The following is a 15,435-nucleotide window of genomic DNA, read 5'->3' as shown; positions in this document are numbered from 1 at the left end:
GAAGTTAAAAAAAATGGCCGCCATAAAATGTAAAATTGTAATATCTCGACTTCTGAATAAACTGGAATGTTGATTTTTACTGCTAAACTCACACTGTAAGGGTCAAGGAATCCAATGGTGCTAGTTACACTTTACCATATTGACCCTTCGATGCATGAGTAGGAAAAAAATGAGTAGGAAAATGTGGTTGTTTCCTTGCAATATCTTTGTAATGAAAAGTTATGATTTCATATTCCAGCTGTTCTTCAAAAAAATATTTTTTATATCACTCATTAAAACATTTAATATTTATTTTGGGAATTACAAAGACATGCACATTGCAAACCTACTAGAAAGGGTTCTGAGAGTGATCCACACACAAAGTAGTTCCTGTTGAAAGATTTTATTTGCAGTGATGTTTTGAGCCAATTGCCCTTCCTCAGACTTGCTATATCAGACTACAGAGCATCTAACACATGTATAGTAAGCATTATTTTCATTTTACCTCAGAAAATATGTTATACATTTCAACAACATATTCATACATATATGACTACAGCTAACTAAGCTAGCTAATATTACTGTATAGTGTGTGTCATATATGACTTTTGCTCCTCAGACTTCTGATATACTGGGATAGTTGTTTTGGAACACACAACATATTATATCAGCTGTGTCATCCCTCAAGAATATTGTTTTACAGAGCATCTGGTACATGTATAGTAAGTAGCATATTATCTTAATTTTTTACCTCAGAATGTCATATTCCAACAACATATACATTTATGACTGCTGCTAACAGGTTGCTAACATTACTGTATAGTGCGTGTCAGTGTCATAAATGACGATTGTTTGAAAGAGTATTTTTTCCCCTACAAATTAGCCTACTTTATTGTAAGCTAACACTAGCTAAACTAGCTAGCTAATATTAGGCTACTGTATGTACGAGTACATCAGGATTTATGGGAAGTGTTCCCGGTTCCCGTTGACCTAATCTATGCAGCCTTTAGTGCTTTAAGTAAGTAATCAGCACTATTTTAAAATTTATACGATGTTTAATAGGGAGCCAATGCAGTCTTGGCAGAACTGGGCTAATATGGTCATATTTCCTGGTTCTAGTAACAACTCAAACTGCGACATTTAGGTCCAGCTGTAGTTTGTTTATTAAGCGTGCAGGGCAACCACCCCGTAGAGCATTACAATAATCTAGCCTTGATATCATGAATGCATGAACTAATTGTTCCGCATTTGTCAATGAGAGCATATGCCGTAATTTAGATATATTTTTAAGATATATTTAAGAAGGGGTATGTCAAGCTGAGGAGTCCATTAGCTGGAAGCAGTGCATTTTCTGCCAGTCTGATGATAAAAAGAAAGGAGTCCTGGTCTAACACCCTAGATTAGAGTCCTATATGGTCTCATTCTTCAGGTAGTTCAAGAGAGGGCCAGTTTGAATGATGGGAACTATGTCCAAGTACAAAGGTGACTGCAAAACTGCACACCAGAAACAGTGTGCACAGAGAAGGCAGTCTGGCATCGCTCCTGTCACTCAAGTGCAACTAATAAGGTTGAAATACAATGTGCAAGAGACCACAATGCACATGCTTTAGCTACAGAACACTACACTGCCAAAAAGCGTGGACAGAAAAGAAGAAGCACAGAAATGGCTGAGCCAGACCCCTCAACATCTGGTTCTTCATTGCCATTCACACAATCCCATACAAATCCACTGGATAAGTGATGGCATCTCTTCTGCAAACATAGGGCAGAAAGTGACTAGCTCCCTCCAACACTTGGAGCTCTGAAGCAGCACATCTTGAGAGTCCATGCCCAAACAAGAGTATGGGCACAGGCAGCTAGCCTGGTCCTACCAGACTCTCATAAATTTTATTTGTACAGAGAGTCTGGCCACTCTCCATTGACAAGCGTTAACTTCCTTGAAGGCGGGTACTCTGTTGAAGTTTAAAACTATTGGCTAACGTTTGGTCGTGACGTATGTCTACAACTCAAACTAGCGCACCTCAACGTCATCGTTCTCAGCCACTCCCTCTGTTCGCTGATTGGACCGCCAAAAATTTGGCCGGAGAAAACCCAAGAATATACCGCAAACCCAGACGGAGTACTGAAGGAAAATTAAAATTGAGCGAAAGTACGTAGGAGGGCGGAGCCAGGCTAACAGGCAGCCATTGCTCTGCAGGATCCACAGCTAGATCCTCTGCAAAACGGATACTTCAAACACTCGCATGCTCAAACCAGTGACCACAGAGGTCCTCCCAGCCCCAAAGGCCATCCTTGAGTTGGTTCAATGCTAGTGTAAATCTGACTGCTCTTCTGGGAGGTGCTCCTACAGAGCTAAGGACTTAGCCTGTACTGACATGTGTCAGTGCAGCAGCCAGTGCCAGAATGATGACGCTTCCCAAGCCGTGATGTATGAAAGCGATGATGATTATGAGAAACTGTCTAACTAAAAAGGTTGCTTAATCATGTCGATAGTTCACGAACATCCATGTTTTACATTAGCGAATTTTAAACTCTTCAATAAAAGGAACTCTGAGATATCTGACCAACTGCTTGTGATGTTAAGTCTTTTTACCCAAATTGTGGATGTATTTCAATGGGATGATACAAAAACATGGTTTTTGAGGAACATGAAATATTAAATGCAAACAATTTTTCATTACAATGATATTGCAAGAAAACAACCACACCGGGTCATTTTTGACCCACTTATGCATCTATGGGTTAATGTGGCAAAGTCTTGTAGCTTTGTAACTAGCACCATTGGATTCCCTGACCCTGAAAATGTGGGTTTAGCAGTTAAAATCAACATTCCAGCTTATTCAGAAGCCGAGATATTACAAATTAAAGGTTTACGGCGGCTATTTTTTTTTAATTCAATATGGCCGCCACATAGACATCTGGGCAAATGCAAACATTGATTTTCTGACTCCTTATACAATAACCTTTCCAAAAATGTATAGTTTAGCAAATCCCCCAAAAATTCCCACAAAAATATATAGTGAACCTGACTATGGTCAGAAAACCAGTTAATCTATGATTTTCCATCTACATGGTTGCATGCAAACCTGGTTTAAAATGTGTTTAAAAGTATTAAACTGTTTACTTACTATTAACAGTTAAAAAGAATTGAACTATTTACTGTTAAACTATTAACATGGCCTTCTACTTGTGGTATGTGCTTAGAAAAGTGAATGTATGATGTTAATCAGTATAAAAATCACGACTTGCTTGGTTTTTCATTGTCTTATAGCCTACATACTAGTGCAATTTTGTTAAAAAAATACATTTAGCAAATTAAAAAGATTGTGTTCACTGTAAATAATGTGAATGTTGTTGCATTTACTCATTTAAATGGGTTAATATAGTATTAAGATACCATACACTAATTTGAGCTCAATTTGTCAGGCTATTTTTGATCTTATTTCATGGTCATTATGTATGTTTTTCAGGATTATCTTCATTAGAGGGATTATGCTCATTAAACACACGTATAGTGTGTGTTGATGATGGAAATTGACCAGTTGAAATGGTGCCTGTTGGAGACTGCATCTTCAAAGTAGGGGAGCTAAAAATATCTTGAATTTTATTTACAAGCTGTGGGCTCTAGCCTATAAATGTGTTGTCATGGAAACTATCATGTCACCCCCCTAATTTTAGACTTGAAGCACGCCCTCTAGTGACAGTAGTGAATTCTGATGCGCCTGATCACGTGCTGTGCCTTTGTTTCTTTGCTGAAATGTCAATAAAGCATATTTTAAATTCTTGTTGCTTAGTTAACGTTTGCTTTTTAGATAGATTGGTATTGGCAATTAATGTGTTGAAACTGAGCATTTGAGAGGAATTTTAAAATGTGTCAGATTGAGATAAATCACTAGTAAGCCCAATAATGTCATCATCACAAGTGTTTTTAATCATGATGGAATATTGCATCAGTTTCTATTGTTCTTAAATTAAACTGATTACAGTTACTGGAGACTGCCACTACCGTTGGTGTTTTGAAGTTGGTGTTTTGTTTTGAACTGAAGAAGACATACAGTAGTTTAATTAATCAATAAAGTGATTAAAGCAATTTTCCTATCAGTAATGTGATTTTTCTGGTTTTGCATTTTATGTCTCTGTGAGGTTCATTATTTGATGGTTGGCTTCAGTGTACACTCTTAAAAATGTTCTTTATTGGCATCGTTTGTTCCATGGAACCCCTAACGTTTCTTTATAACGAAAAAAGGTCCTTTAGTTTATTAAAATGTTTTTATGCTTAACTCTTAAAAATAAAGGTTCCATAAACTGCAGGGATCCATAGAACAATAATTTTTGGTTACAGAAAGAACCTTTCAGCGATCAGTTCTAAAAATAACCTTTTTTTTTTGCTCTTCCTAAGTGTGAAGTGCATTTTAAAAATCTAAAGAACCTTTTTCAAAATAAAGAACTTTTTATGGAATGGAAAGATTCCATAGATGTTAATGGTTCTTCATTACTACGGAGCTCCTAAAGGGACATGGTGATGGGAAAAAAAAAAAAAGATGGGAAGAGAAATAATAAGTCAATGCTTTTGCGATCTTTACGTCTTTGCGAGTGAAAGCAATGTTTCTCGGCAGCTCACAAAAGTTTTTTGCGAGGGAACACAAACTTTTGCGGGGGAACGCAAAATGGTTTGCGAGAGAACGCAAAAGCATTGACAAATATTTTAGGGGCTCCATAAGAACCTTTATTTTTAAGAGTGTAGGTAAAAAAATTATCTTTTAAGAACTGTTGACTGAAAGGTTCTTTGGTGAACCAAAACCAGTTCTTCTATTGCATCACTGTGAAAAAAAACCCTTTTGGAACCTTTATTTTTAAGAACAGAGACACAATGCTCACAGTCAATACTCTTAGGTTACCAAGAACTATAAAAAGAAAATGAGTGGGTGAAATCATGCTATCTTCCTCATATAAATCAACACTTCATCTTGCATCTTTTCAGATTCATAGAGCACATTGAAGACACAAAACCAAACTCAATAAGTTCACAGGTTTATTGATTGAAAATGACCAGATTGTGTATCATTTTGAAAATATCAAAACGAATGTCTTCTTGCATGTGTTTGCGACATAAAGTCTTCTTGTTTCAGTAGTATGTTTCTTTTTCCACCCAGCCTGAAACAAAACAGCACAGATATTAGAGCCAGTTCATTCTTAATCTCTCAAAGCACTGAAAAACAACAAAACGCTGTTAGGAAAGTTATCAGAAGTCCCATTCAAAATCCAGCGTTAACAGATACTTTAGCTTTAAAATGAAAGCAAACATAGTTGATATCAATGTCGAAGTTTGTTATTACCTCCTGGGCTCCGCCTAAGGATATATCTTCTAGCTTCATCATATACGAAGATGAGCAGCGAGTATGGGAAGGCACAGAACCACCAACATGGTCTAAATCATAATAACAATGTTAGGTGGTTAATGGTTTTCCAAAGTGCTATATGTTATAAAAATAAAAAATAAAGAAAAAAACCTACTTGAGAGGATACATTCTCAAAGCAACGTCCATGCCTGGGCAATAGGACAGGAACGCTGCCAGAGCAGTTTCTTCAAACAGTCCAAAGATAAGGATTTTGTTTCTATGAAAGAAAAGTGGTGAACATTATGGCATGGCCTTTTAAAATAACACATATTACACACGTTTATTTCTGGAACCCTTTGTTTACATACCTCATTCCCTGCTGTACAATGGAATTCCTTCTGGTTTTACAGATGATTAGATCAGCCCACTGCACAATCACAATACTGGCAAAGAATGCCGTATGGCATGTGAACTCCACAATCTTTCTGCGCTCATACGTCTAGGAATATAAACAGATGAGCAATATTAACATGATTGATAATTCACATTTGCAGACATCCCCCCTCTCCCGTAAGGTCCGGGACTCTCACGCATATTGATCTATTGCAAATTATATACAAGATCCCTGAAATCGAGCATGAGAGAGAGAAGCCCTGTTTCCACTCAGTATTACCAAGACAGCAACATAGTGTCGGCCCAGATCCTGGCCACATCTGGTACTTGTGGATTCTATGTGTACCAGATTTGGGCCGGATCTGGGCGAAACTGTCACGGTCTCGGTAAGGTGCATTTTTGGTGATCCAATCACTATTGGTCAGCCAAGAAATATCACCATTTTCACCTGGTATTATCGGAATTTTTTTTTTTGCTAGGTGGGACGTCTGCATTTGTTGTTTAATACATGTTTTTGATTTATAGAGCTGTGACACCTACCCATTGCTGGCCATAGCTGTCTTCCAGGTCGTTGAGATACTTATCATCCCAGTTGACTCGAATTCCTATTAAATCGGAGGGCAGGAATCCGTTCTCGGCAAGAATTACAAAGTAGGCAAAGAACCCTGCAACTGCTTGCATCATACCTAAAAATATGTATGATGACATTAAAATTTAAGTTAGGAGGGTCTGACAATAATTGTGTATAACCTGCAATTAAATGCAAATTTGCAAATGTTTGTTTGTTGTATGCATTTATGTAATACTTAGTATTTATTTTTGAAATTGTAGTGCATTCCATTTTAATTAAGTTATTTAGATATTCTTTAAAAAACAGTAGGTAGCGCTGTTGATAATTAGCAATTACGAAGTTTCGTTGACAATTTTAATGTGCTAAAGATATAGCTACCCTTCCTGGTTGTGCTTCATGAAGCCGTGGTTTACAGTGAATTTAGAACAGCTAAGCTTCGCTCCGCGTCGTGCCTCACAACGCCATAAATTCACTGTAAACCAATGCTTCTTGGGGCTTATTGCTTTAGGGTGTGTTCACACGTGTAGTTTGGTTCGCTTGGTTTGTTTGGTCTGGACCAAAAAAACATTTAGTCCTGGTCTGCCTAGCATTCACATTGGCACTTCAACGTTGAACCTAAAGATACCGACTCTAAAGGCATAGGGATGTCGTATTTCGAGATGGAACTTACCGAACATCCAAAACAATGCTGTGTGCTGGACTAAATGTGCTCGTTGTATGTGCAATTCAACTGATGGTATTTTGACAAGCTGAGAACTCGCAAAGAGCTTATAAAGTGTGTAAAGGCATCCAAAACAACAGGAATCCCTCTGTCACACACACAAATGAAGATCTGCTGCGATGAGACGTGGTTCTAATGCCTGTACTGAACTGTGATGGGCAACATCACGACTATGACGAGAAAAAACAGGTAAGCTTGAGCATTCTGTCCTTGTTAGGGTCCTTGTGACATTTGATCCGTGTTGCATTCGTATTTCTGTCGAACCACACCAGAGTTCGTTTGGAAGTGGAGCGAGACCCATCTTTTCAACAGTCTCGGTCCTCTTGTTTGGTGCGCACCACGGTTCGGATGGCAGTGTTCACACTTATTCAAATGAACAGCACTAACACAGCAATCGCACCAGGGTTCGTTTTAATCGAACCAAACATGCAAAGTGTGAACACACCCTTAATAAGTAACAAAGACTGCTGCAATGCATTAGTACCATCAAAGGTGTGTTTTGCTTATTGGTGATATTTTGTATGTTGAGCATCCATGCTAATTCATTTAAATGCTATGGTTAGAGTAAAATAGTTAACACTATTTAAGAACAATAAAGTTATTTTTTAAAACCAGGTCAATGAATGAACATAGAGCTAACAGGTATAAACATCTGCTTAGAATAACCATGCTCTTACCGATTTGACCGTAGGCCATACTGATTAGCCTTTCATTCACCAGTTTATCTGTTTGAGCGTTTCTGGGTTGTCTCTTCATGATGTCACTTTCAGCAGTTTCGTAGGCCAATGAGATAGCAGGAACCTGTGGAAACATTGAAAAACAAATCAAATGCAATGCAAGTGCAATTTCATTCTATGCATCCATTCATTGCCAAGATAAGGCCACATTTCCTGTTTGGGATGCTATTAATTGGCATCACCATACGATTATCTGAGAAAAAGCTGGGGAGGATCTGTAAGTTGGTTTATTTTAAAGATGGTGGAAACCATGATCCAATGAAGAAAAAGAATAACACTGTTCAAAGTTATTAGCAAAAATAAGTCAAACGATGAGCTGTTGGGTAAGTTAACTTAACATGGTTAAGTCTCTTCGATCAACTGAGCTCACAATGCTTTTGAGAAATGCAGCCCAGATTGTTTATAGAGATGCAAAGAGAATTCAGTTTTGCTGTAAAGTAGCTCTATACAATAGTATCATTGTTCAGCAGAAGTCAGTTCAGTGTTGATTCAGTTCAGTTCAATATCTGTAAAGTTAATCAATTAAGAAATTAGTTCAGTTCGACTGCAGAAAACAATCATGTCATCATCCAGCTCAGGTCAACTCTCATCCAAATGATCAATCAGTTCACCAAATTTCAATACGTTTTACCATATGGCTCTAAGGCTGCCAACCCAAAGACGAAGAGGAAAACTAATCTATACAACAGTTGCATATGCACCTTCAATGCTTGACACCCCTGATTCTCATCCTGAACAATATTCTACAAAAAAAAATGTGTCCTTTCACCTACCATGTCTGTTCCCAGGTCAATGCAGAGAATGGTGACTGTGCCCAAAGGTAGAGGAATATTAGCAATGATGAACAAGAGGAAAGGTGAGATTTCAGGGATGTTACTGGTCAGGGTGTAGGCAATGGACTTCTTCAAGTTGTCAAAGATCAAACGTCCTAAAATTGAAGACACATTTGAGAAATAAGTCTTAAAGAAACCTTAATAATTCCTCAGTCAATTAAGTTTCCATTAACATGTCATACCTTCTTCTACTCCAGTGACAATTGAGGCAAAGTTGTCGTCCAGAAGGATCATGTCAGCAGCCTGTTTGGAAACATCAGATCCAGCAATACCCATAGCCACACCAATGTCAGCCTTCTTCAGAGCAGGAGAATCATTGACGCCATCACCGGTTACGGCTACAATGGCACCCTGATAAGAGCAAAAAATCCATTAAAATGGTCCCTGTTGGGTAAAATCATCTACGATCAACTAGGATTAGATAGATAACTCTCTGGCGGTACCTGTCTCTGAAAACCTTCCACAATGATCAGCTTTTGTTGAGGAGAAGTTCTGGCGAACACAATTTCTGTATGATGTTTCAGAATATCATCCAACTCGTCTTCACTCATATTCTTCAGTTCTCCACCATGGACCACACAGGCCTTAGCATCTCTAGAGGCACACTTTGTGTTAGCAGACATCTAGAGTAAATGCAAAACGTGTTGTCCATAAAGTTTTTGTTTGAGATACGAGTTTACCTTGGATTAACCTCTCCAACAGGGATATTCAATCGAGCAGCAATGTCTTCCACAGTCTCGTTGCCTTCTGAGATGATACCAACACCCTTTGCAATAGCTTTAGCTGTAATTGGATGGTCACCAGTAACCATTATAACCTGTAATAGAAGATTCCGAATTAACATTTGATTAACTGAATGTCACTGCAACAAGAGCACAAAGGTGCAACATATTCAAACTGTGGATCTTGAATCAAGAACAACATCTTGATTCAAGACCCTTTACAATAGCCTTAGCTGTAATTGGATGTTCACAAGTAACCTGCGATAGAAGATATAATGCTTGATCATCTGATTAATTTACTTTAATACAGGTACAATATAATCAAGCCATCAGTCTTGAATCAAGGTGAAGCAACACCTTGATTCCAGCACTCCTGCACTTGCCCACAGCATCTGGTACAGCAGCACGAGGAGGATCGATCATGGATATAAGGCCAACAAAACACAGGTTCTCAGTGGGGAAGTTCACTTCATCAGTATCAAATGCAAAACCCTCAGGAAACTGGTCATCAGGGAGGCAAAAGTGGCAGAAACCTTTGAGAAAGAACACAATCACTAGTGTGCATAGTCATAGTTTTTTATGGCACATGGAACTTCATAAGGTGGCTTTACCCAGCACTCTTTCTCCAAGACCTCCGAGTTCTACATAAGCATTTTGGAATGAATCTTTCATTTCATCATCCAACGCCTGCTCTTTTCCTTGAATTAAAATGGAGGAGCATCGATCCAAGATTCTCTCAGGCGCTCCCTTCATTACCATCAGGTGCTTAGACTCTGAGGAATTGATATTCTTGTGGATTGAGAGCTGGAAAAAGCAGATTAGGTGTTGTTAGGGCGACCAGCCAAATCTGCAAATCTCCAAAGAATACATTAACAAAAAATACCTGATATTTGTTGGTGGAGTTGAAAGGGATTTCAGCAATCTTTGTGTACTTCTCTCTCATTTCAGTGACTGAACCACAGCACAGCTCAATACACTTCAACAAGGCAGACTCTGAGGCATCACCAGCTGTTTCTCGCTGCAAAAGATTGATTAAATTATTTTACTAATAGAGTCTTTACAAACATATATTTACTGCTGGACCTCTAAAAGTCACTCTAATGTAAAACATCTAGATATTTCCTTAAATATCCTAAAGTTATAAATATTGAGAAACTCAAGCACACCTTAAGAATTGGGAGATGGCTCTGATCAGCAAGGAAGACGGCACGATTGCACAAGCCAGCAACACGTGCAAGAGCAGACCAAGTAGCAGAGCTCTTGTCAAATGATGTTCCACTCTGGTTCTCTGTTGTGTCTGCTTCATGAATCTGGTTGTCAAACCACATGTGAGCGACGGTCATTCGGTTCTGGGTCAAAGTTCCAGTCTTGTCAGAGCAGATGGTGGAGGTCGAGCCAAGAGTCTCCACGGCTTCCAGATTCTTCACCAGGCAGTTCTTCTTTGCCATTCGTTTGGCAGTCAGAGTTAGACACACCTATATGAAGTTACAAATTCAGCAATCATTTTTGGATCTCAAGTGTTCTAGAAAAGAATTTGAAAAGTAGATACAGTTGACTAAACAAGAAGCATAACGAAAGAAGCACCCTGACTTACAGTTACAGTGGCAAGGAGACCTTCAGGTACATTAGCGACAATGATTCCAATCAGGAAGATGACAGCTTCCAACCAACCATATCCAAGAATCAGAGAAAGAATGAAGAAGGACACGCCCAGGAAGACAGCTACACCAGTGATTATGTGGATGAAGTGCTCGATCTCTTTAGCAATAGGTGTTTTTCCACCATCCAGGCTGGAGGCAAGAGTGGCGATGCGACCCATGACGGTGCGGTCACCGGTGTTGATGACAATCCCTCTGGCAGTACCTATTGAATATTGTAACTTTTAATTACATAATTAGGGGTTCAAGCACATCGCTCTGAAACCCAATTGTATTGTTAGAATTTCCAAGGATCAGTATTCTCCCCTAAAAGTGATCGGGCAGACCAAACCATAAGTTGTAAGGACTTGAATCTTTGAGGGATAGTAGTACTTACCCCATCTACAACGTCACCAAAGCTTGCCCCAATCAGCCTGATCAAAAGTACGGAATGGCTCATTACTCCTAAACCTTTTGTCTCAGGCTCAAGTGTCTTATATCGTTGTAATCCTTGATCCTCGAATCCAGATTCGATTGACACCATGGCGAAATTTTCGGGTATTTTGGATTTTTAGAAAAATCTACTTTTGCAAAGTAGTCCTTGGTTTTACGCCCAATCGGAGCCAAACCAGTGCATAACGATTCTCTGGAGTCTGATTGTAAATAATTACAAAAAAATGTCGGAATTTCAATTCACGTCAATTGGCTACTTTTACTAAAACGGCTATCCCTCTTGAACGGAATGAGATAATTTCATCAATCTTGGTACACCTACCTATGTATGGGCTCAGTCTGTGGTCATGTGTAATAGGACGCAGTGACTGGCTAATAAAAACACAAAAATGACAATAGCTACACAACTGTCAGAACAATTGAAAACTGCCATGCGGTGTCTTTGTCAAAGGTGCCGCAGTTGTCTACGAGGACATTCGCATATCTCAAAAACATGGCCACCGTCGGCCAATGATGTTTGAGCATCTGTCAGACAAGGTTAATGTTTTGTCCTTGTCTGTTAATGTTTTGGTTCCAATCGGAACGAAACTCGCTGGGCCTGTTTGACCCACGGCCCTAGAGGCCCAACTTTCCATCAAGAACAACCACTGTCAATCGAATTGTTCATTAAATATTGGAGATTATTTCAAAAACCAACTTTCACGAACTAGTCCTAGATTTTTGGCTCAACCTCGCTAACTGTTAAAAAGCTTTAAAAACATATATTTGCTTAGTAATTTCCCTGTTTTTGCTTTAAATGGTATTTTCCATCTATGAAAAATAAAACATAATACCTTTATAGGCATGTGCTTCTGTCATTGTTTTTGTTATCCAACAAACTTTAGCTGTCTTATCATTGTACCTTCAACGCAGTTGGTAGAGAAGAATGCAATGTTTCTGGTTTCCAGGGGATTTTCATTGGAGAAGTCAGGAGCACGAGTCTGGGGTTCAGATTCACCAGTGAGTGAAGAGTTGTCCACCTGCACAGAAGGAAGGAAGATTTCCATGTATATCCATGTTGGTCCAGGCTTGTTTATGCTGGTTAGCACTGGTTTGGTGTTGGTCTAGCTCAGGGGTGTCCAATGCTGTTTTACCTCTATACATTGGCCCACCAGGAGCAGGTTTGGACACCCCTGGTAGACCAGCATAGACAACCTGTTCACCAACAAAACCTTGGTTGACTTGCATAATAACTAGGGATGCACAATATATCAGCCACCATATGGGTATCCGCCGATATATGTTATCGTTATCGGCCATATAAGAAAATCTGGCTGATATATCAAAGCCGATAAACAATGGATTATTTCCTTTAGCTGAGATACTTCAGATCCGCACTGTTCGCCATGATGGTTTAATTTGAATTGCTTGAAATATGATTGGAATCACTTCAAAGAAGGAAAATACAGTTCTGTGCACCCCAAGTCTGTCATATAGGCTACATATAATTATAATAAGAACATTATAATTGTGTGCTTGGGACATGGCTTTTAATGGTGAGACTTCAGGCTCTAAAAAACTTTATAAAAATTTGGATTTAGATTTAGCGGCCAATATATCGATTATCAGCTTTCAAATATAAATAATTATCGGTTATCGGTATCGGTATCGGACAAATTTTTTATATCCGTGCATACCTACTGGCAACCAGTTAGACAAAAAAAAATCGTTCTGGTTATGCTACTTAAGAAGCCTGGTTGCTGGCGACCAGCATTCAAAACACAACATATCTATGCCAGTCTTTTCAACAGTATAGGAGTATGTTACTTTTGTCATTCTAATGAGCTTTAGGTCTTACCTTGCATCCATGTGCAGAGATGATACGAAGATCAGCTGGGATTCGGTCTCCACCTTTGACCTCCACAAGATCTCCAGCGACGACCTCCTCAGCATTGATGTTCTTTTTCTCTCCATCACGCACAACCAGGGCTTGCTACAAAACCAGAATGTATTAAAACGACTAGTTTTTTTGTGAGAGCTAAAATGTCTATCAGAATAATTTTTGAATTCCAGTACCTGAGGAACAAGGTTCTTAAAAGATTCCATGATCTTAGAGCTCTTGGCTTCTTGGTAGTATGAGAAGCATCCTGTGATTATGACAACACCAGCAAGCACAATCCCCAGGTAAAGCTGCAAAAATTATGCAATACAAACAAAGAAGTGATGTTTGTTGAGATATTAACTATTTATGCATAATTAAGAGAAGACCATTTTTGCTCCATAGTACATTGTCATTTGCGGGTTCGTCTTCGGAGGCAGCCTGGATTCCATATGCCAGGAAACAAAGGATCGCTCCAATCCACAGCAGCGTTGAGAACCCACCAAAGAGCTGTTTGCAGAACTTGACCCATTCTGGAGTCGTAGGAGGTGGGGTCAGTGCATTCGGCCCATCCCGAGCTAAGATCTCCTTTGCACGGGAAGAAGACAAGCCCTGCCAAAAATGATTAAAAAAAATGAGTCAATGAGTTGTCGTAGGGTAAGCAAACTCAAAAAATAAAATAAAATAAAATAAAATGAACATAAATATGAGACTCCAGGTAGATATTGTGTAATAACTGAAAGGGGCATGCTGTCCTTGAGCCGTTGGAGTGAACTGAAGGTCAAGGTAGGGCAGAGGGTTTGGTCCAGGTAGGGGCGGAGCTAACAGTCGGACACTACCCACTGCCCTATGTCCGGGTTTGCTTAGGACAGCTCGAATAATATTAGGCACATAGGTTTCAGATCCATAGTTACATAAGTTGCAAGTGCCTGAATTAGAATATTTCCATTACAATTTATAATCTTCTGTTTCCAATACATATAATCTGCTGTTTCCAATACATAACAATTTACTGTTTTGCCTTGAACATGTCTTCTGTGATCTGGTTAACATCTTACACAGACGTGTAGGGGATATATACATATATATATTAAAAAAAAAAAATGTTTGAGTAAAAGCGCTTTGATTTGACAGAAAAGAGCTTAATATTACATAATTTCAATGATTTTTTTATTCAGGTTACTAGCTGTTCTTTAAAGGTAGATGATAACAATAATCATTTATGCTCACCTAATTAGATAAAAGATGCATATAAATTATTTTAGATGCAATAAGTTTTCCCAAAAGTGTCACTAAACTCACCCTGGTCAGGTCAGTGCCGTATTTGCGGTGAAGCTCGTCCAGCGTCAACTTGTGGTCGTCCTGTGGAAATGAAAAGATCCTTGAAATCTCAGTTCCCCACATTATGATTAAATGGAGTGTTAAAAGTATGTTAATGCAATGTGTATTTTCTAAATGCACGTATATACACACCAGATCCACTTCTTTTTTAAGATCGTCCATGTCCTTCTGCTTTTTTTTCCCCTTTTTTGGCATTTTGGCTCCATCCTCTGAAGTTGCCGCCAATTTGTACTTGTCATTCCCCGTCTATCAAGAATAACAATACTTTGCATAAGCAATAAACACATTGCTGATTTAAAAAAAGCAGAGCATGAGATAAAATAAAAAACACAACAAATGGAGCAACAAGAGTAGGAAAGCAAACTGCCAGTATAATAAAATATGGTCCACTCACGCCAAGCCCCATTTTCCTCGATTATTCCAAATCAAAATGTGTGGATTTTAGATGTCGTCGTTCTCCTGATAGCCTCTCCGGAGACAAAAAGCTCCTGTGTGTCCAAGCCAGGTTCACAAAATTTATACCCCGCCAACTCACCTGTTTCAAGGAGGAGTTTGAGGAGATTAGGGAGGAGTTTGGCTGCTGTCATCGAGCTTTAACATTTATTCAACCTTCATCCAAACAGGTAGGTCATGTCATTGACACCAAGATGAGGAACTATAATAATCTATAATAACTACAAGACCTGTGGTAGTTTACACAACAATTTACTAGTATTTAAAAAACCTTCCCTGTGCACTGATTTGTCTTCAACATGAATCATTTATTTGCCGATGATCAGGCACCAGCTTATTTTTATGACCTTTGGCCACTGCTCCATTTCCAAGGTAAGTGATGAATGACTGAGTAAATT

At 38.8% G+C, this 15,435-nt stretch overlaps 1 protein-coding gene across 1 annotated transcript; it reads right to left on the bottom strand.

Moving 5' to 3' along the window:
• Positions 1-4,995: 4,995 nt before the first annotated feature.
• atp1a1a.4 (ATPase Na+/K+ transporting subunit alpha 1a, tandem duplicate 4) lies at positions 4,996-15,119 on the bottom strand. The gene is made up of 22 exons (XM_081360268.1): positions 14,979-15,119; positions 14,717-14,830; positions 14,546-14,605; positions 13,652-13,855; positions 13,441-13,554; positions 13,223-13,357; positions 12,287-12,404; positions 10,890-11,158; positions 10,462-10,770; positions 10,179-10,313; positions 9,907-10,099; positions 9,653-9,828; positions 9,254-9,390; positions 9,017-9,167; positions 8,756-8,924; positions 8,514-8,668; positions 7,681-7,804; positions 6,252-6,397; positions 5,687-5,817; positions 5,494-5,595; positions 5,316-5,407; positions 4,996-5,133 (listed from the first exon to the last, which is right to left on the bottom strand). Exons 1-22 carry the CDS (start codon positions 14,988-14,990, stop codon positions 5,105-5,107), a joined length of 3,075 nt encoding a protein of 1,024 aa, XP_081216394.1. The 5' UTR covers positions 14,991-15,119; the 3' UTR covers positions 4,996-5,104.
• Positions 15,120-15,435: the final 316 nt, after the last annotated feature.

The sequence above is a fragment of the Scardinius erythrophthalmus genome (genome assembly GCF_964197995.2).
Source record: "Scardinius erythrophthalmus genome assembly, chromosome: 3".
Lineage (NCBI taxonomy): Eukaryota > Metazoa > Chordata > Actinopteri > Cypriniformes > Leuciscidae > Scardinius > Scardinius erythrophthalmus.
This window is presented reverse-complemented; position numbering and strand designations above follow the sequence as displayed.

What these genes read in the sequence shown, in the direction of transcription:
- atp1a1a.4 (XM_081360268.1), bottom strand. An exon ending in ACGAACCCGCAAATGACAAT is followed by an intron (nt 13,555 to 13,651) that starts GTACTATGGAGC and finishes TAATTTTTGCAG; the next exon opens with CTTTACCTGGGGATTGTGCT. An exon ending in TTGACCTGGGAACAGACATG is followed by an intron (nt 7,805 to 8,513) that starts GTAGGTGAAAGG and finishes ATGTTTCCACAG; the next exon opens with GTTCCTGCTATCTCATTGGC.